The sequence below is a fragment of the Tiliqua scincoides genome, chromosome 2 (genome assembly GCF_035046505.1).
Source record: "Tiliqua scincoides isolate rTilSci1 chromosome 2, rTilSci1.hap2, whole genome shotgun sequence".
NCBI classification, from domain to species: domain Eukaryota; kingdom Metazoa; phylum Chordata; class Lepidosauria; order Squamata; family Scincidae; genus Tiliqua; species Tiliqua scincoides.
This window is the reverse complement of record NC_089822.1, coordinates 243484365-243506879: the sequence shown is the minus strand read 5'-3', so window position 1 is coordinate 243506879 and position 22515 is coordinate 243484365. Positions and strand designations below refer to the sequence as shown.

The 22515-nt window shown below is 42.7% G+C and overlaps 1 protein-coding gene across 3 annotated transcripts in view; it reads left to right on the top strand.

Moving 5' to 3' along the window:
• The window catches only part of PTPRG (protein tyrosine phosphatase receptor type G), a 659913-nt gene that overhangs the window by 565600 nt on the left and 71798 nt on the right, over positions 1-22515 (top strand). For all 3 annotated transcript variants that reach the window (XM_066613931.1, XM_066613930.1, XM_066613929.1), the window contains exon 13: positions 2905-3037. In XM_066613931.1, the coding sequence (XP_066470028.1) occupies positions 2905-3037 (133 nt within the window). The remainder of the gene's footprint in view (positions 1-2904; positions 3038-22515) is intronic.

The following is a 22515-nucleotide window of genomic DNA, read 5'->3' as shown; positions in this document are numbered from 1 at the left end:
GAAGAGTACTTCCTAAGTCTCCCAATTCACACATCCTTCCCCGCTGGCATTTGTGGTGCAGCTGCATCAGCAGGGAGAGGATAAGATTGTGCTCCTAAAGATAAAGTTCAGTGTCACATATTTAGTAAAGGTGGGTAAAATATTCAATGGGATGTTTATCTAGTAGTGCCAATCTATGCATTTTTACTCTGAAGTAATTTCCTCTATGTTCTCTGATGCTAACTCCCAGGAAAATGGGCATAGGATTACAGCCGGGCAGCCCAATCCTAAACCCCTCAGTGCTGCTGGGTACAGTGGCACCAAAAGGGCTACTGCTGCATCCAGTGGCCCTGCGGAGGCTGCCAGAGGTCTCCTCAGTGGAACATTTGTTCCCCTGAATAAGGGTGTAGGCCCTGTAGTGGGGCTATTCAGGCCTGCGCTGGCTATTTTGCCAGTGCAGACTGGAGAACAACCACATCAGGCTTTTTAGCCCAACACGGAGTATAGGATCCAGCGGAGAAGGCCTCCCACAGTCCCACCCCCTCCCACTCCGGCCCCTCAGTGCTCCCTCCTCCAAGGGTGCCGTAAACATGCTTTACGGCACATTTATGACAATAGTGCCTGCGCTGGAGCTCAGCACCCATAGGATTGGGCCCTAAAACTGCCATCTTGCATGTACTTCCCTAAACTTATATTTCATTGAATGGAGTGGGACTTACAACTGAGTGTGTTTTTTATCACAGTGTTGCGCATACAAGATCTTTGGACAACTCCATATTACAAACCTGCATAGCAAAATAACTATTTGTTGCCATTCAAGAACCTTGATTCATTTAAAATCATAACTTTAAAAAAAAAAGATCATCATTATCTTCAGATTACAGAGCCTCAATCGAACAACTCTTTTCAATTATTATGTTTGTCTTTGCAGGCTAAGGCATAAACATTTATTCATATTGTAAAAAAGTTTTGAAAGTGCTTTATAACTGTTTATGAAAAATGTGCACTACTGATTTTATTGTATGTATTTAACCTTGTATGGCCAGCTGCTCTGAGAGTTTCTGTTCTACCTCAGTCTAGAAATTTAACAAATTGCATTAGAATGCCTTGGGATTATGCCACAGCATTACTGGTCTTGAACCCAAGTATTTTGATAATGTTCTCCACTGGTCCTGTAGGGATGACTTGCTAACCATACGATTATATCATTCTATATCCTGAACTGTGTCTTATTTAGGATGTTAATCCACATGGTTTGGCTTTCAGAGGTGCAAGATGTCACATGTTGTTACTTAGTCTACTCTCTGCATTGTGTCTGATTGGCTGTATAGATGTATATGATCTTATATATGGTAGCCATAATGAGAGATGGAGACAGCGGCAGCCTTGGCTACTCTGGCACTGACATCTTATTTCCCACCTCACCCATAGCTTTGGGGCTTCCATAGCGCCATCAGTCTTATAGTTGATAAGTGCAAATGAAGTCTACCAAACAAATCTAGACAAATTTTTCCCCACATATGCAACTGAGGGCCCAATCGTATCCAACTTTCCAGCACTGCTGCAGCCACAATGCAGCCCTAAGGGCATAAATGTTCCCTTATCTTTAGGAAGCCTCTGTTCCTGCCCCCCTTGCAGGATGTAGTGCATGCCCCATTGTTACAGCTACATCAGTATGGAAAAGTTGAATTTAGCCCTCATTCCACTTTTTAAATCCATTTTGATAATTGAATATATCAAAATGTGTTGCTCTTCTAGAAAACTTTCTTCACCTGCTTACCGTAGACCCTCTAACTAGTCCAGATTCTAGAATGTTCTATTAGTTAATATTACTGAGAGCTAGTCATTTGAAAACCTTTAGGTTCATATTAAAATCTGTCATGACAGTGCATCAAAATTTGAAAAAAGAAATATCTTATTGACTTAGTAAATCACGAAACTTTTATGAAAAGAAAGGATAGATTATGTTATCAGTGAATATGAAAGCAGCAAGACTGAGAGCATTCATGAAGGTTTAAGCCAAGTTAACAGTGGTATAATATTGCTTGAAATTCTGGAGAAATAAAGTCGAACACACAAGAAAATGTGTCAAAGGGGGAAAAATGTTAATTCATTGATTTAAATGTTTACAAATGTAAAATTGCCCTTTGTTTAACCTTGCTGTGAGTTCTATAGATTGTATCTCTGTACACATGTATTTTTCTCCACCTTTCCCCTTAGGAAATTATAAAAATATCTGGGTTTGGGGGAGATTTATAAATTGATTTGTATTTTTCTAAGACAAGAAGACAAGTTTGCTGGGCACAACAAACTGCATCTGTGAAGACATCCCAAGTTTCACAATAAGAAGACACTGCACTGAATAATGGTTTATGTGTTATAATATTAAAGCCTGGAGGGAGGGAAATAAAATGAAGATAGTCCATGTGACATAAACTGTGAGAATTCAAAACAATATTAATGCATACTATTCTTGTGAATACTTGACGCTGGAACTTAAAAGAACTTTTTAATCATGTCAAAATGCTTCTATGTAACTACTGAGACTTTCCCATCTGGAACTTTTTTGTTTTGAGTTTAATTCCATGCTTCACGGAGTACTCACCTTTAGTTAGAAGTCTGTGCAGAAAGTCCTCTGGAAATTAATAGTATTCTCTATTTTGGCCACTTTCCATATTACATTTTTAGGTGTACTAAAGATGTTTAAAACATACAACTGAAAAATATTATACATGAAAGCAACAACAGTTACATTTATAATTTGGGGGTGCCTATTTGGGAGTCCTAATTCCCTGTAACCCTTTTTGAATGTACATGCAATGCCAAATCCACATCTACATAAAGTGTGAACTGGTACTCTGTTAATTCTATTTGTAGCAGTTTGATTTGTTTCTGTCATTACTAATTTTTGTTTTTAATATGCAGCCGAGAAGAATGTTTCCGGTATGGCAACCAGACCTGCCCCTGACCAAATGGAATGGATCATTCCTCTCATCTTAGTCTCAGCCTTGACTTTTGTGTGCCTCATACTACTTCTTGCTCTGCTAGTTTACTGGAGGTGAGTGAGCTTTTTGTAAGAATCTAATCTAAGTGATGGTAAGCACTTTTGTGACTGCACTTTGATTTCCGGCTTGCTTTTTGCTTTATTATTCTCATTGAGCAATTGTGATGGCAGGTGCTAGAGATATCCTTGACAACAGCTATCTGTTTCCAGTTCCTAAGTATGAATAGTATGAATGGGCACATGCTGGTGACATGCCACTGGAAAACCCCAGTGAAGTTGCTTTCTAATAGTGTCCTGCCGCACATGCGCCCAAAAGAAAACAAGGTGAATACCATTTAAGTGGACTATTAAGTTGATAATATCTGTTTCACAAAAGCAAGAAACATAATGGCAATAAATCAATGTATTAGAGTGAAGAGTGTGATGTGACATTGATAAATGGAATTTTAATAATAAAGGATTCACAAATAGCAAATTCAGAAATTCACAGCAGTGGCAGATCTGTTGGTGGGGGCAGAGGGGGCAAAAATCCCATGCGCTGTGCTCACTTTGCCCCATGCTGCCACCCCCATGTGGCACTTGGCAGTGCGCAAAATGCCTTCAGAGGCTGCTCACACAATCTTAAGCAATACTTCTGGTTTCGTCAGGAAACCGAAAGTATTGCTTAAAACCGCTGAAGAAGCCTCAGAAGGCTTTTCAAGTCATGTCGAGTCAGGCTCTGTGAGCTTTGGTGAGTATCCTGGGGAGGGGGAGCAGCATGATGGAGGGGGTGCCATATTGCGGACCTGCACCCTGGGGCTCAGTGGGGCCAGGTCTATTACTTAGTCCAGCCACAGAAGATTTCACTGTACATTGATGCATATGGATGTGCTCATCAGTACAGAGAATGGGTGGAAGTCACTCTCAGGACCTAATCCTATCCATCTTTCCAGTGCCAATGCAGCTGCAATGCAGCCCCAAGGTAAGGGAACATTTGTTCTCTTACCTTAAGGAGGCCTCCACGGTTGCCCCCTGCACCACAACTATGTGCCCCATTGGCATGGTTGCGTCAGCTCTGGAAAGTTGAATAGATTGGACCTTCAGACAAATAGAGAAAAAATGGTAAGAATCCACCCTTTCAACAGTTTTGGTTGAAATCAACAGTGCTTGTCATAGGCAGTGATCATTCTGACTGCATAGAACACTGCTTTACGCCATACGCCTGTGTTCCCCTTCAGTTTAATTTCCTTTTCTTGGGAAAATGAATGGTTTACCACAGACATTTTTTTTTAGGCACAAAGGATCTAATTTAAAGTTAGGAAATTGGTATTGAACCAGGACATCAGAACAATGTAATAGGCAACATATGGAATCATTTGGTAAATGAGACTATCAAAGCAAATAACATGAAAATGAGTTTGAGATGTATTTCTCTCTCTCTCTCTCTCTCTCTCTCTCTCTCTCTCTCTCTCTCTCTCTCTCCCCCTCACAGAAGAGAATGTGGTATCAAAATGAATAACAAAAAACAATTCTCATCTTTTCCAGTAGTTAAGAAAATCTATCCCTTCAGGGGACAGGCTTGTTAGACCAATTGGTCCTTTTCTGACCAGCTTCCCCCCCTCCCTAACCCGCATAAGGAAGGCAGTAAGAAGATCAAAAGGAGAATCAGAAAACATAGGAGACATAGATTACCCTGTGGCAATGCATTGTGAAGAAGAAATAACTTTGTATTTTTTTTTTCCTTTTCAAGCATGTGAAAGACTAGATGATTTGAGAATAGAGGTGACATATATAGAGCACTGAAGAAAAGCAAAGCCTTCTGGTTGTCTGGATTGCACTAACGCCTTATTAACATGCAGATCTAAATAAGGTTTTAGACATTTGTATTTGATTATCTTCAACTATCAATTTAAATTTTAGAGATGAAACATAGTCACTGGAGAGGTTCTGATTGGTGTCAAAGAATCAGGTGGAATACAAAAGGCAGGTGTTCGTTTGCCCTCCTCTCCCCCCCTTAGCTAGTCAGTTCACAACTCCATCCCTCAGGGAAATTACTTGGTTGAGCATCAGAGTGATTGTCATAAAAACATAAGGAGAGCCCCACTGGATCAGGCCAAAGGTCCATTTTGTCCAGCTTCTTGTATCTCACAGTGGCTCAACAGATGACTCAAGGAGCATGCAAGACAACAAAGTACCTGCATCCTGTTGACACTCCCTTGCATCTGTCATTCTGAGGTAGCCTATATCTAAAACCAGAAGGTTGCACATACCAGTCACGGCATGTAAGCTGTGATGAACTTTTCTTCCAGAAATCTGTCCAAACCCCTCTTAAAGACATCTAGGCTAGACACCATCACCACATCCTGTGGCAAGGAGTTCTACAGTCTAATTACATGCTGAGTAAAGAAATATTTTATTTTGTTTGTTCTAACTCTCCCGACACTCAATTTTAGTGGATGTCCCCTGGTTTTGGTGGTGGTGTTGTCATGAACAATGTTTCCATTCGATTGTGCCTTCTGCCATATAATACAGCATTGTCCCTTTCAGTGTTAAGAAAGGCAGTGCCCCAGTGACATATTCAACCTACTAAGGCAGTGGTTCTCAAACTCGCAGGAAGTTTGAGCTCCGCAGTAAGTTCTTGCAATGCAGGGGGGAGGCAGCAACGCAGTCGCCAGGATCACATCATTTTGGAGGGGCACAGGGGCTTGGCTGCACTCACCACAGCTGACAGCAGCCTTCCAGAGTTGCGGGGAGCCCCATGCTAGCCTCCACAGGGCTCCCCAACATTCAGAGACAGTGCATCTCCAAAGTGATGTGATGCTGACGATAGTGTCACTGCCTCCCGCCCACCCCATCCCTTAAGGGGGCAGAGGCCAGGGCTCTCTGGTGACGCCCCAGTTTGAGAACCACTGTACTAAAGTGTCCCCCACCAGCAAGTCTGTTGCTTATCTCTGACAAGCTCTGGGAGAGAAAGGCTATAGCAAGACAAATTGAACAGGTGCCGTTCTTGAGTCACCTACTATGACTTTACTGAATTAAATTAGAATTAAAGCTGAGTGAAATAAGAACACAACAGGGCAGATTTCTAAGTGAGGAATTTGCTTTACTGTGTATCAGTCTGGCCAAATAATTGAAGCTGTTACATAGCGATATGGTGTGATGTGGAACAACATGTGATGTGATATGCTCTAATACAGTGGTTCTCAAACTGTGGGTCGGGACCCATCATGATCCGATTTCTGGTGGGTCGCGAGAAGCTGACGGCAGCCATCTTGGAAGATGGCAAAAGACCTCGGTGGCATCATTTTGAAAGTGGGCAAAGCCTGGGTGTCGCCATTTTAAGCTTCCCGGCATAGAGATGTAACTAAGAGCGACTTGAACATGTGCAAAGAAAGCAGCATGCTGTTTTTCCCCCGAAAGCGTGCTGCTGCCTTCCAGCTGGACCTCCCTCTGCACTTGGAGGCTTCCCTCAGGGGGGCCAATCGTGGAATGCAGGCTTGGATTGTAGGCAAAGAAGGACCGGGAGAGACGCAGACAAGCCATCCAGGCTTCTCCCCACCAACCTTTGTCAGCTTGGCTGCCTTGATGGGATGGGCTGCCTTGGGGCTGCAAGACAGAGCAGCCCTTCCCCCCCCCCCCGCAGCTGGACTGGGTTAGAGAGTATAGGCGGAGACCTGAACACAGGGCTTTGGTGAGTAGGCAGACCCGCGGGATCTCCCCTCTTGCGAGCCTGCCTTGAAAGCAGCATCACCGCCGCCACCACCCCACTGCCGTTCTCGTCCTCTGCATCACGACCTCTCTTCCTCTCTGAAATCGCCTGGAAGCCACGATCCTTTCCTGCCCTGACTAGCACATCCTCTCTTTATATCTTTGCTGGGGTGAGCGGAGATCCCTGGTTGCCAGGCTGCTAAGAGAGCAGCCGGGGGGGGGAGGAGGGAGGGCAAGCCTAGCATGTGGGGGGGAGGAAGCAGCCAGGGAGTACTGCTCCCCCAGCCACTTCTCAGATGTGCACCCTTCCCCTCTTCTTACTTCTCTCTTAGGCTGCAATTCTGTCTACTCTTACCTGGGAGTAAGCCCCATTGCCAATAATGGGAATCAACTCTGAGCAGATGCACTTGGGCTTGGGGGAGGTGAGGGGAAGCGTCCCTGCTTATCTTCCTTCTGAGGGGGATACTACTTTTTTATTTCCTTTATTTACAAAAACTCAAGCTACTTCTTGTATTGAGGTGCATGAGTAGGGTGCACTTGTTTCTGGCTAATGCTGTACACACGATCAATTGCCACATCAATGTTTGTTAGTTTCAAGTGCAATACAAGAAGTAGCTTGAGATTTTGTAAATAAAGACAGAAATAAAAATAGTAGTAAATAAATACACAAATATTTTGTTCCAGATGTTTTATTTTTTCCTTGATAGCAATGGTAGCGAGGGCAGGGAGAATTGGAAGAAGCTTCTGAGCTGGAATACTGTCTCTTGTCATTTACAGTTTGAGTTTCTAGGCAGGAACTTCCTGCTTAATGACATCACTTCTGACTCTGACACCACAGTGATGTCACTTCCTGTTTGATGATGTCATTTCTGGCTGTGACATCACTTCCAGGTTGCTGACATCACTTCTGGTGGGCCCCAGACAGATTGTCATTCTCAGAAATGGGTCTCGGGCTAAAAAGGGTGAGAACCACTGCTCTAATATAGATTTCCTTTGTTGGTAATTTACCCAGTCTTTGGATCTGGAAATGGAGATCTTGGCCTACAGATCTAGGCCTTCTTCCAGCATATTCCCAAATGTGCTTAATTTCAAAAGGCGTATGCAATATGGAAACATTTCATTTTCTTTCTGTCGTGCTAAGATATTTAGGGACTCGCAAAGTGTATGTCGGTGAGACTCTTCACATCCAGCAACTGCTATACAGTCGCCTCCCTCCTGGTCTCTTGTCCTCTGTTCTCTTCCTACTGCTCCACTCTCCTCCTCTCTGGCTCACTCTGCAGTGTGTGTGAAACAAAAGAACAGGCCCATACAGGTTCTGAGAGTCAAGGGCTGAGCTGCTTCTTTGCCTTCCTCTTCCTGCACATTCTGGTGCCCTTTCAGCAGAGCTTCTGCTGAGGTGTCACATCACAGCTCAGCAGCTGGGAGGTGAGGAAGATGGTAGATATGGGAGAGCCCAATTATCATCTGGCCTGCAACCTAGTTAAATTTTGATGTTTTAGTCTCTCCAAATTCTGTAAGGATTTTTAATTAGTATAACATGCTGCAATGGAACCATAAATACCTGACACATTTCAAACTGTTAACTGCTTCCTTAGGAGTGAAAGGTGTAATTGGAAAAAAAAATCTATAGATTGGAAAGAATTGTGCTTTTACAGTTAGGAGCCTTCTGACTTCAGTAATCATTCCCCCCCCCCCAACTTTTTGATAAAACGACACCTTTTGAAACTGTGGAGCTGCTTAGCAGATCAAAACTCATCAGGCACTCATTGGAATAGTTTATACTAATTTTAAAAACCTTCAGCACTTGGGGCCCCCCTCTTTTTTCTCCTAGCCCTCTTAGGAACCCCATGCCTCTAATTTATAAATTTATCAAGCCCTCTGGGTGTTTATAGAAGGAAAGGAGCCTTCACAGAATTGTTGTACAAGCTATGGGCAGTGCTTGGCATGAAACAGAGTTGTAATTGATTTGTAATATCTGTGGCATTAGGGTAAGGTAACACATTTCAAAGTCTGCGTTATGCTTTAGGAAGTTTGAGCCTAGAAATACAGGGTATAAACTGAGGTATAGCTTCTCCCCCCTCCTGCCTTGCTACCTAGTTATTGCAGGTTGCCACTGTTACTAGGGTGATGTCAACATGCCCTTCTCACACATCCTTGAGCTGCATGTTGGGTCAGCATGACATGTGACTCAGAACTTGAAATTTTAACAGTGTGCTTTTGTGTTCCAGGCACTGTGCTTTTAATTTCTGAGAACTATGGGCATTCAGTTATGATGCTGTGCCGTCTTACCACGCCTTTTGTTGCCATTCACTACTTTGTCCCTCAAAAATTAAAACAAAAATCAAGTTGTTTATAAAATCAGAGGATACATCTTTGCCACTTTACATAGCAAAGAAACAATGTATTTTGTTATCATCCAGGGCTAGGCAGTGATCCTGTATATGCTTCCTAGGCAGAAAGATTGGGATGATTAGGATGCAATTACTACCTTAAACGCTCAAGTATGAGTTGATCTCACAGATGACAAAGGCAGATTTTCACCAAAAACCATGGAATTTTTATGACCCTTGGATAAGTCGGGGAGGGGGTTAAACTTAGGGAGGTATCTGATGATATTTTGGTATATTTGAGACCAGATCCTGGAAAATAACCTACCAGTAATTGTTACCTCAGAATTGTACAATCTCTGATTTATTAAAAATGTAGTAAAAGATCATACGATATCTTTTTATTCATTGACTTTTAAAAATTCTGGTCTTCGCAACCTTTTTGTAAACATTATCAGAGTAAGTGTAACATTATCAGAGTAACTGTAAACAACATACTAGCAGAATCATTAATTAAATCCTTCTTTAAGGTGCCTGTTGTGTTATGCCAGATGCTCTAAATATAACATATAACACGTAACTGGAAGTGTGCAATTCAATTCACAGCAGAAAGACAAGCAACAAGGACTAAACATAAGCAAGCATAGTTACACAGAGTTGCAACCCGATTTACTCAGAAGTAGACCCATTGCTTTCCAATGGATGTTATTCTTAAGTAATGGTGCACTGAATTGTAGCCTGGGACTTTGTTTCAAGTGGAAACGAGGATTACATCCTGGTGTTTAAAAAAACAGACCTCTGCAAAATGCAAGCATTTGCAAAACAGAATGAGGCTGTAGCAGGCTCTGCTAAACTTAGAGAAAGAGGCTTGCTCAAATTCAGTGGAATTCAGTGGAAGTCTCAGGAGCAGTGAGGAGGTTACCTTTGGCTGGAGCTTGCCTGGGGTTGCCTTTGAGATCTAGTGGCCTCTAATTATCTCTGCATTGCTTCTCCAGTGCTATTCGAAAAGCAATGCTGCTTGAGAAGCAACTTCTCCAGAGTTGAAAAGCTCTGCCCCTTGTGAGACCTCGGAGATAAGGCAAGGTGATTATCTAAGCTTGATTTATTGCCAGAAATTTCTCGCCCTGTAAGTGAGTATCTACAGTAGATATAGCTTCTGTCCTGTGTCTATTTACACAGCCAGTTTGGATGAAGGTGGTTACACGGCAAACCATCATATTGGGTTATAATAATTCTGGATAGTTACAACTGGAATGATAAGTCCAGATGCTGCCATTTCATCAAGGTTCAAAGATCTCAGCTCTTAAAATGAAATCAGCATTTTGTGTACCCATAGAGCTGTGGTTCCATACTTTCCCAGAGTTTGTGATCACAAAACCAGAAGTGGATCGTGATCATTATATTGACATTCTCTGCGGTTTGGGGAGTTCTGCAGAGGCTTCAGTGGGGCTCCCTGTACCCCCGGGAGGCTGCTGTCACATCCAAGTAAGAAAGCCCCTTGCACCCCTAACAGTGGCACAATCCTGGAGATCATGTTCCTGCATTCCCCCCCCTTCCTGCCCCTTAAACGGGAAATGCAGAGGTCCTTGGGTTGGGGCGTCGGGACGCCCGAGTTTGAGAACCTCTATCATAGAATTTCTCTCTCAAAGGACATTCAGTGTGAGTGGTGACCTTTTCATTGCCTTTCTTATTTTTTTTTTCTTTGTGGTTCTCTTCTTAAACAGAGTCCTGGCATAGATAGTGTTGTTTTTTTTGAAAGGGTGAAATAAGCAGAGAAAATGAAGAAGCAATTAACATTTCAGGATTCCAGACAACAGCTACTTTTAAATGGGAGTTAAATTATAACCACTTCTGACTTCCAGCTAGGAGAAGGAAATTAATTCTCAAGTGCAGCTTCTGGAGTTTCTTTTTCTTAGCCCTCATTGGTCACCGCAAATCACCTTTGAATTACTACAGCCACTGCCCCTGGGATCCAAAAGACAAAACAGCACTATTGCATTTAATTTCTTGGGCGACTGAACAGTCTGAGCAGGGCTAATATGTTGACATTTGGGGGGGGGGTTGTTTTTTGAAGCAATGCAGCTGCTGACTAGCAGAGAGCAAGGCAAGCTGGCAGCATTCATTAGATTTCACAAGTGTTCCGAGAGAGGTTTATTTCCCCCGCTCTCACCTAAGTTCTATAACTACACTTCACAAATATACAAGGTAGCTTCCCTCTAAGGGGCGACTTTGCCTCTTCCCCACCAGTGTCATGTAGGCTGTCTTATGTAGGCTGTTTTATAGTCTGTTCACTTTCACATTTCCCACTCCATCTCCAATAGTTGGTGCTGGATGCAATTAGGAAGTCCATCATTTTTCACAAGCCGCCTACTTGCTTGTCATTGTCAGAATAAAAGAAATAATTTTTGCAGCAGTTCTCAAACTTTTGAGCATTGGGACCCATCTAAAAAAATTCACTTTGCCATCTGCTCAAGTTGCTCTGTCGTGGTGATTGAGCAGCAGTAACCCCCCCCTCCCCAAGTAGCAGGTTGTTTAATCCTCAATGTGCATAGCTTAATCTACCCTGTCAGTTTCACGAACCACCAAAAATTGGATCATGACCCACTGGTGGGCCATGGACCCACAGTTTGAGAACCACTGAATTATTGTAATGGGACTTGCACATGGAAAATTATAGATCTGGAGTGAATGTTTTCAGCTATGGGGAGGTGGTCTTTTTCTGGCCACATGATGGAAACAGACATCAGCGACTGTCTCATGGGAAATCTAACCCCTCCGCCCCTCCCTGGTCTGAACAACCTGAATAGTCCGCCCTAAATCAGGGGTGGCCAACCTGCAGCACACCAAGTGCCATGTGCCACCTTTAATGTAGAGAATCTTGAACATGCCACTCCATCTTACCATCGCTTTTAGCTATTACCATGATAGCTAAATAGAGCCTCCAGGTTCAGGGGCAGTCTATCTCCGAATACCTGCAGAGCAAGAAACACAAGAGTGCTGTTGACTATTCAGGGCTTTCTAAGGACACCTGGCTGAATGCTGATGGGCTCAGAAAGGTGGCCTGCGTGAACCTTTAGTCTGGCCCAGCAGGACCCATTCTGAAGTCCTTGTAAGGTGTGTTCATTGCCCTTCTGAACAGCTCAGCCCGCCTCTGCCTGTCCATCTTCTCATCCTCAAAAATGATCTTAGCTGAGATCTCTTTATGGATGATTTTCCTAAAGATGGTATCTCCGTCTTGCTAGGCCACCTGGGCTTACCTGATCTCAACTATCTCTGCTCTGCTCTGCCCATACTGCCTTTCACAACCTGTCCCGGGCCTTCTTAGCTAAGTGAGTGACCCGCCAGTTATTGGAATGCAACTGTCTAGCATCAGACCGATTGACTTTCTCCCCTGTCCATCTTTCTTTTCCCATCTTTCTCTGTGTTTTTCAACCAGAGCATATCAAGCAGAGTAGGTGTGGCCACCCTGAGTGCACTCACTGCAGCATTAGAAACTTGAGAATATGCTGTGTAAGGAGTAGCAAAGAAATCAAGCAAACTGTAAACTGCTGTGGTGCTTTCTTAGTTTTTATTTAATTTTTTTTCAAAAATATATGGCAACTTTGTATGTCTGCCACATGCTGAATCACCACCTTCCATTCCCAAGGTTCAGGATCTGCGGTGGGATTATTAAATGATCTTTTGCAAATCCTTTTAGACAGGATTCAGACCTCTGTAACTCAGATATGCTTTGTTTCTAGGCAAATGCCTGAAAAAGGGTCATGCGTACAATGTGTTTTGATCCTGAAATGCTGAAAATCAATTGTATGTAGCCTTTTCCTGTATATCAATCACTGTGTAGTTAGCAAACTTTTGTTGTTTTTTTCTGATGATGAAGGGTTTTTTGTTTGTGATTGCAGTGTGAAAATTTGCATATTCTTTTACAAAGAGAAATCCACCCAATAAAAAGTTGTCTTCTTGCCTATTTTATATATAATCAGCTTAGGACTTTTCAGAGATATGTGGTCTGCAGTTTATTTCTGACAAATGCAAGCACTGGCTATTCCAGTGAAAGTCTGGAATTCTATACATATCATACTGCCACTTTGAAACTTCCACAGCTCAAGATATGAGACAATTAAGCAACTTCTTTGTTTCCAGTTGAGAAGAAAATCAGAATATACAGGTAGAGCCGATTTATCCGCGTTAGTTCCATTCCGTGACTCGGTGCGATTAACAAAAAACGTGTTGTGCTAAATTCCATAGAGTTATGCAAATACACTGCAGCCTGACACTTCTGGATGGAAGGAAACTAAGGCAGCTGTTATCAATCTCCTCTGTACTCAGCCCTCAGCCCATACTCAGGTGGTGATAGCCTTCACCATGGGGGTGGGGTTGCTTGTGTCGGTGATTGCCTGCACCATTTCAATGGGGGGGGGGATTTGGCAAACACTCCCTGGGTTTTTTAAAGCAATCCCCTCTCCTCCTCCTTCGTACTCAGCCCTCTCCGTTGCCAGCTGCCCGGCTTCTTTCACAGTTGGGATGCTGATCTTTTAAGAGTCCAGCCCTATGCGTTTCTATTCAGAAGTAAGCCCCATTCCAGTCAATGGGGCTTACTCCCAGGAAAGTGTGGAGAGGATTGTAGGCTATATCTCATGCTTTGCTTGGTGGGAAGGCTTGCTTGAGTGAGTGATTGTCTGCACCATCTCAATGGGGGGGGGGGGAATTTGGCAAACACTCCCTAGGTTTTTTAAAGCAATCCCTTCTGTTGCTACCACACCTGCCCCTGTGTGAGTGAGTGAGTGAGAGAGAGCTCCACCTTGCTGCACGTGTTCTGGCTACAGAGATTTTCGCCCCCCCTTCCCCTCTTCAGCCTCTTTGCTGGCTCAGGGGCTCCAGGAGTGTTACTGTTCCTTTGCAAGGGGAACCTTTTCCAGGGCTCCAGCGCTATTTCCCTGCCTGGTCGAGGCAGAGCCTTTTTGCAGTGTTTTGGGCTGCCTGGAAATAGCAGCGCAGGGCAAAGGAGGCAAAACTGTGTGTGACTTTCAGTTCCCCCACCCCATTATCGTTGAGACAAATCCTCAGATAAAAATCCATGGATAAATAGGCTGCACCTGTACTGTACAATCTTTTTAGCACAAACAGTAATCATACAAATTTGTCTCCAGCCATATTTTGCCTACTGCCTGAAACATTAGATGGACTCCTTTTACCTGAAGTGCATTGTGCCTCAGTCATTTGGGTTCTTTGCTAGTCTACCATGCTCTGTTATGAGGAATTCAAAGTGTCCTTTTCTGACTTCACAGCTGTTCTGAGAGGTTGGTGACACACTTCCCTCCCCTCCCCTTTCTGTGCTTGAATGGCCAGCACAGGAAAGTGCAGCTGTCCACAGTGGCAGCCTCATCACATGGTACCTGATAAAGCCCTTTGCAACCTTTTGCTCAATAACTATCTGCTCTTTTTCAGAATTCACAGGGGTCCTCAGTTGTTATAGTAACAAGCCTACTGCTGCTGAATGGGTTCTGAGATGCTTGTTCAGCCCCTTTGAGCAAAGCTACTCATTCTCATTTAGACTGTCCATTCTCCCCCCCCCCCAAAAAAAAAAAATAACTAAAGATTGCTTTAAATATACTTTATAATTCCCCAGGGGTCAGGTAATATGTGTATGTGTGCTGCCAGATGTTTCATGTTCTTCCCATTATGAATCTATTATTACTATTAGATTTCTTTAGGAAACAATTTTTCCATTATTCTTATAATAATAACAACAACAACAACTAGGTATTTATATACCGCCTTTCTGGTCATCAGATTACTCCTCTGACTTTATTCAAGGCGGTTTACATAGGTAGGCATTTCTAAATCCCTCAAGGGGATTTTTACAATCATAGAGGTTCTCTCTTTCAAGAACCAACAACATTTCAGAATGGATCTTCCTGGTTTAGTCTCACTGGCCTCCAGTTCTCCCATGCAGGCTGACAAGCAGCTCCATCTCTCACATGGAGGGCAGCCAAGACGCTTCTTGCTCACACCAAGAGCAGGTGGAATCACTCAGCTCAGCTTGTCAGCTGCTTCAAGGTCTTGCCATTCTCAGCAGATCAGGAGCTGCCGGTGTCCTCAAACTGGCGACCTTCTGATGTTATCTTCGGGCTAACGGAGGCTCTACCCTCTAGACCAGACCTTCTGCCCTTATTCATCCTTTTTCTCCTTTATATCTGTACCTTGTACATTTTTCAGAGATAATGTTCTCAGCCTTCTTTTGAATAAGAGTGCAGGCAATTTTCATGCAAGATGAAAAAAAAAATCATACAAGATCAAGTAACCGTAAAAGAGAAATATAAAAAATCGCATTAAATTACCTGAATAAAAACAACCATTTAAAGGGCAATCTTGCAAAGGCCTTTCTGAAGAGAGAAATTGCTTTGCTTTCAAAGAGCAAGTTGTTTTGGCTTGGAGGAAATCTCCTTTGCCAAAATGCTCCACAGAGTTTGGGCCACCACAGGAAAGGTTCTGTGCATGAAGAACCACAGGAAAGGTTCTTCATGCACAGATTTTGGGCCCAATCCAATCCAAATTTTCAGCCCAATGCAGCTGTAATGCAGCTCTGAAGTAAGGGAACAAATGAGTGCCCCCCCACCCACTGCAGAGTGCAGTGTACCCCCTGTTGGCATGGCGGCATCAGCACTGAAAGGTTGGATAGAATTGGGCCCTTCATCTTTGATTATCTTCATGTTGATCCCTCTGATCATTTGAGAAGAATTCAAGGTGACTTCTTGAAACTGATTTTTTCCCTACCCTTGGGTCATGTCTACACTATTACAATATGCTCTGACATGCCTGAAACAGTAGTCACTGTTCCACTCATAGCTACCTGTAACATGAATTCAAGGCCACATACCATTCAACCAGGGGTCACCTGTTAGCTGGGTTACCTGAGTGCAGGCTAGAGAAGAGAGAAGCATCTGAGACCAATAGCCCCTCTTCTTTTCCCTCTTGTCCACAGATGCACACATGGAAACAACTGAAGGAGAGAGGGACAATCACTCTTGAAGTTAAAGGAACAGGCAGGTTGTTTAATCAAAGCAAAGGTTTATTGAAGTAAAGGGGACAAGTCAATGTACAACTCTGTATGATTCAGTGTGTGTTTCCTGGCACTGGACAGGTTGGGTATCTTCAAATTAACCCTATCCTTGCTGGACAGTATTGAGCATTTCCTTGACCTGGCAGGAATCTCTCAACTGACTCCTGTTGTTCATTTCCTTTTTAACCCTTTTTGGGGAGGCTAGAAATTTCCCTCTTCCAAGTCATCTGGGCAGTCTTCAAACTCAGCAGAGCAATGAGCAGTTATGAGCTGGACTTATCAGAGATCCAGGTTTTTTAGCCAAGGATAATATTTTCTTTGGTGATACCAGATAGTCTTGGAGCCCAATCCTAAATTTCCTTACCTCAAGGAGACCTGGTGGTGCTTCCCTGGCCCCATAGGATGCAGTGGCCACCATTTTGGCGCCACTGCATCCCTGGGTTCTGGAGAAGCTTTAGGATTGGGCTGCGCATGTGTTCAGTACAAATCTTAGAGTGAGTCCACCTGTTGCATGTGACTCAGAGCTCTTGACATCATGGAGAAGGGAACAAGCTGATTTCTGTGTCAACATCAGTGTACTCAGAGGAGGTTGTCATGGAGGGGAAAGGTGACTGTTCACTGTAATCTCAAATCTCAGAGGATGTCAAAGTTCATTGAGGAAGAGAGACTCCTGAAGCTATGCTGTCTTTTGTGAGTTTGATAAATTTAAAAAATAAAGTCTTCAGGTTGAATTGGATCTGGATGCTAACCAGCAGCCAGTACAGTTCTCAGGAAACCAACAGGATGTGTGTTGGCAGCCAGATTTTTCAGCTTCTAAATCACTGAAGTAATATATCCTGCAGCTTGCCAGAGTTTAGATGACAGTTGCCAGATCTCTAGAGCACTCTAGGGAAGCCAATCTGAAAACAAGAAGAAGTTAATAGAAAGCACTCCTGACCACAGCCACTGCCAGAGATTCTACAGATGCTATCAAGTCCTAGAATCATTGTTGGCAGTGGACCTGATCTGCTTGCATGGCAAGACACCAGTAATCATAGGCAACATGCAGTTTCTCAGCCACCATAATTTCTTCCATGTCTGCATTTTAGGACTCAGTTGCAATTGAAAGTCAATGCAATTTTAGCAGCCTGTCTGCTATTGCTGAAATTTACTTTAAACCCTCTTATCAAATTTATCTTTGTCTGAACGTACTGAATTTCTCTTTGTATTCCATGTACTAGAATTAATTGCTTTCCAGTAAGTCCAAGATTTCAAACACATAAGAATGTCCGTTCATTACACAGCTCTTAGATCAGCAATTTTCAATCTTTTTAATCTCATGGCACACTGACAAGGCATGAAAATTATCAAGGCACACCATGCTGCCAGTGGGGGACTCACATCACTCACTCACCATTGGCCCTACTAATTAATGACCTTCCCCCAAATTCCTGTGGCACACCTGTGGAATACTAAAGGCACACCAGTGTGCCATGGCACTCTGGTTAAAAACAAATGTCCTAGATCCTACCCTCTGTGAGACTGGGAGCACTCCCTAACCTTTCTTTCAGGTAATAAAGATCACATGTTCCCATCAGCACTGGATCTTTCCAGTTTGGTCATTCACTTCTGCCAGAAGGCCGAGAGCCTGACACCTGCTTTCCTGTCTTGCCATGGGAAGAGGTAGTGTTAACAGTTTTACCTATGTAATACTTATATGGACATCACTTTGCAAACATCATCACCCAAACAACTTCACCTGCAGTACCTTGTTAAACATGTTTTACTCTTTAGCAGTTTCGAAAATTACAAATAAATGAGAGGTAATTAGCTAATCCCATTAGTCAAGCCCAGGTTCCATGTAGTCTAGCATGCTACTTCTGACAGTCAAATAGCAATATTTGAATTTTTAGAAGTCATATTCTCAAACTTTTACCTCCCTCATTTCTCAATGGATTTGCCTGAAATTATGATGAGTGGCACAGAGACTGACTTGTTTTCAAATTTAAGGTAGATTGGATGGATGGGTTCAGGTTTATGGTAGAACACAATTTTTTCACCTCATACTATTAATGCAGGCACTTTTGTATAATTTGAAGCAATAAGTCATTTTATGGCCCAGTCCTATCCAGGATTGGGCCAGCGTGCACAGGGGTTTATGATGGTGGAACAAGAGTTACAGTGCCATAAAATGGTTTCTGATGGCCATTTTGCATGCACTGCCACAAGGTAGATGTGAAAGTAGGTGTGATGATGGTGAGGGCAGAAGGTAGGTGTAATGGCAGAGTGGGTGGAACAGGTAGGGAGGAATGAGGGTGGACCTTGTCAGGGTGGAGGGTGCAGCGGGAGATAGATTGGGGGTGGTGCTGGCTGCACTCACCTTAGCTGATATCCATTCCTGTCTGTTTCCCTTACTGCCACTGTTACACGCCTCTGACTTATGTCTGCTAAAGAGAAGACATAGATCCAATGAGTCCAATGGTGGCATTGGAGGCTTTCCCTGGAGTAAGTGGAAAAAAGTCCACTTATCCCAGAGATCTTTCCAGCTGCCCCCCTCCTGTGGATCAGTGCACACTACATTGGTGCAGCTGCATCAGTGGGGGGATGTCAGTATGACTGAGCTGTTCACCTCTCAGATAATCCCATTGGATGTAAAAGGGTTGTGGCAGAAGAAAAACTGGTCCGCCTCCTTTATTTACTTAAACCATATTTTTTTAAGTGCAATGTTCAGTTTCAGACTACTTCCAAGGATTACTCAGATTTGTGAAATATTTCTTGCAACTTAAAAAATGCAACGTTTCACATTCAAGATATGTATGGGGAGGTACTGAACCGGTTTCCTCTAATAAATTGGTACTTTTTGTGTGTTACTCTGAACTGTCAGGGTTTGTGTACCAGCGGCAGACCTCCCCAGCCCCTCGCCTGGGGCAAAGGTCTGCAATGGCGTCCCCCACACAAAAAGCCCCCCCAACTCACCTGAGGCTCACAGAGCCTCGCACGAGCTCCACCCACCCCCTGAGGTTCCCTGACGCTTTAAACTGTGCTTCCAGAAAACTGGAAGTACAGTTTCCAACCCCATCAGGAACCTCAGAGAGGCTTCCGCAGGGTCCTACAGGCTCACACCTGGGGCATTTGCCCCATGGGATCTAATGGCAGGTCTGCAACTGTTGTGTACATATATGTGCTGCCAGGATATCCCAATTTAGTATTCCTTCTCAGAAAGCAAGTTTTATTACTGTAAAATGGCCTGGTTCTTTTTTCTCCACCCACACAACAGAGTTGTGCCATCATTTAATACCTTGGAAGGAGGCAGGTGCTGTGTAAACCTTCAGCACTGAAAGGCTTATTTGGATGTCAGGATGACAAGAAAATCATGGAGTCGTTTCAAATGTGCTGTTTTGTTCTCTCCGACAACTTCAGAATTTGTGTGTTATGTGCACAGGTGGTGGCAGGTCATTCCTGAACAGCACTCTGTATCAGACGTGCACTTTCTTCTCCCCAATGCTTTACAAACTGGGTGTTATTTTGATTCCGTCAGATTGCAGCGTGTCACAAAGTGAAGACAGGCATGTTGCAGAATGGCTCTTCCAGTGCAAACAGCTCCAGGTGACTCAAACAAGCAAAAGCAAACACAGTGCCAAAATGTGATCCTCTAAGGAGGACCGAACTAGACATGACCTTTTTCACATCATTTGACCTTGTGTGTTTGGGTATTGTTTGGTTTTTTAAAAATGCGAATAGCAGGGGTTGAGGAAATTTAGACTGAGAACATGGTGCTAGCTAAATAGAGCTTTAACCATTTCCCTTGCTGTAGCCCAGCTCTGAATCAGGGCCTCCTTCTGCTGCTATTTTCTCCAAGAGGGAAGCAGACTGCGAATCCAGCATGGAAACTTGGTGGGGCCAGAACCTTGAAAATGGATCAGGTCACCAATGGCTATTTATGTTTTAAAAAATGAGTATGCAATGCCAAACGACTTGGAGTCAGTGACACATCCCTTGGGATAAGACATTACTCTGACTCCCACTGTTGCCACTGTGTGGTGATTGAGGCAGTATCTGTGTTTCTGAAATGGGTCCATCAGTGTGTGAGTGTGCAGTGGATGGAGAGTGTGAGGATAGAAAGGGCCTCTGGATCTTGCCTGCCTCCTGCCCAGAAGCATCACCTGGTGCGAGGGTTCGTTACTTCACCCCTGTTATGGATCTCATCCCGTACCAAGCCATACAGAATAAATTACAATATCATACACACAACCTAAATGTAGTGGCATCCCTAGGGTTGGTGTCACCCCCATTAACTTTATTTAAATATGTAATAGTACAAGACACCCAATAAATCACTAATCAACAAAAAACCAGTGGCCAACCTGATGGCACTCACACAATTGAATAAGAGATCTAGGATTAACTCTGATACATGGAAATGAGAGCTGACTTAATACTAACACCTCATTGGTTCCCTGTGGTGTCATAATAGCACCTCATTGGCTCTTGGAACAACCAGTCTCATTGGTCAATTTTGAGTTTAAAAAATCCACTTTTTGTTACATAAGGCAATTGTGATTATGTGGCCATAACTTTTGCTAGCATACAGATATCTAAACGGGGTTTGTTCCATTGCATTCTGCATGAAATTCTGCATCAAATGTTATATAACATAATGGTATTTGAAAATACCAAGATTTCACAAGTTTGGCTAGCAGTTGTGTCACACTGGGTGTCATCCAGTGCAGTCCACGCCCCTTAGCGATGCCACTACTCCTGCCTTACCTTGCATGCTCTCTGTTTTTCCTCTTTGGCCCCTAGCACCACTATTCATTTCTGGTTTAACTACACTTTCTGTGGTTCTTCCTCCAGACATTTTTCAGATAAAAACCAACTGTGTGAGCAGCTGTTAGGAGCAAGAAGTGTTCTGCCTCTATCATTCTAGTATTTGTCAGCTGAAATACACACACACACACACACACACACACACACAGGGGCATGTACACATCCTCAGTTTCCTCCCTAACACCAGAAGAAAACATATGATGAACCCAAGATAGAAAATAAGTTAAGGAGGTTGATTTCGATTGAATAATTGGCAGAAAAGAAAGACATTAAGCAGGTGCTTCCATCGTGAGATCTTCATCCCAGTTTCAGCTTCCTGAAGATTAGGTGCCCCTAAATATTTTTGAACTGGCACATATTTGAATTTGAAAGTATTCTGTAATTTCAAACAATCCCTTATCTTCAGATAAGGAATATGTATTCCACAGTTGTTCTCCATAACATATACTTGTCTTTTCCTAGATTTGAATAAGTGAAGCAAAACTCATAAATGCCAGCTATATATTCTACTAAAAATCTGTTTTTCTAACAAATTCATTTTGTTTTTTTCTTTAGTATTGCTAGGTTAATTTGCATCTGGAAGCTAGATCTAATTTAACATCGGTGATGTTTAATTTAGTATTTTAAACCTTTTTTTGTCAGGAAAGCCAATTGTATCTCTGTTGAAATCAGTCCTGATACAAAAGAGCATTAAAATGTTGTTTTTCTAAAGGTGAGTGGATAATGATTAAATGATTTCTTTTTCTTAAAGGTATGAGATACAATTTTCACTTTTCAAAGGAAAACATTGTAATTACTCAAATTTGTAAATTGAAATTAGCCCTCACTGGTTTGCCTCTTCATATCTGTGATTAAATAGAGTATTTAATTAGCATTTATAGTATTCAGGTTCTGAATTTAAATATAAACTAGAAAAGGACTTGATATGCTCTATTGTTAAATGCAAAATACCAAAAGTGAATATGCTAACAATGTGAATTAAAAACAAAATGTAAGGACAGAAGGCACTTTTTTTTTTTAAAGTAATGGGAGCAAACCTTTAAAAACAACTTTTCTCATTTGCATACATATGAGTCCTTTGTAAAAGATTATTAATTCTCTTCATTAGGCTTTAGTAAATGTGCTTTGAATTTTGAAAAATCAAATTTGGAGAATGTGGGTCTATTTTAAATGAAACATTTAGAATCGCTATCTTATGTATATTGCTTGTCTACAATCCCATCTGCTTAAAAAAAATTATAATGATTGCAAGCTTTTGTGATTAAGGAGCTGGCACTGGTCCCCTAGAGTCTCCTCAGAAACAATTGGGTACTTCAGAGACCACTTAATCCAGTGTGTTAAAAATACTAATTTTGGTCTTCTGAAAAAGGGTAAATTAGTTCCAATCCTGAAGCAAAAGGAAAAGTGTTTTGTGGTTTTTTTTTATTTCCTTAGGTAAGCAGAATGGAATTATTTAACAATGACCAAAATGAGAGTAGAGTTTATTTGAAATCAACTCAACTTCCTGATTGTATTCCCAAGACTCCATATTGGATGTGGCTGGAGAGTGGGCTGTATTGTGTTAACAGCATGTGACCTGTGGTGGTGGTGGTGTGTGCCTGCAGGTGTATGCATGCGTTTGTGTGCCCATATATATTCCTCCACTCCATTTA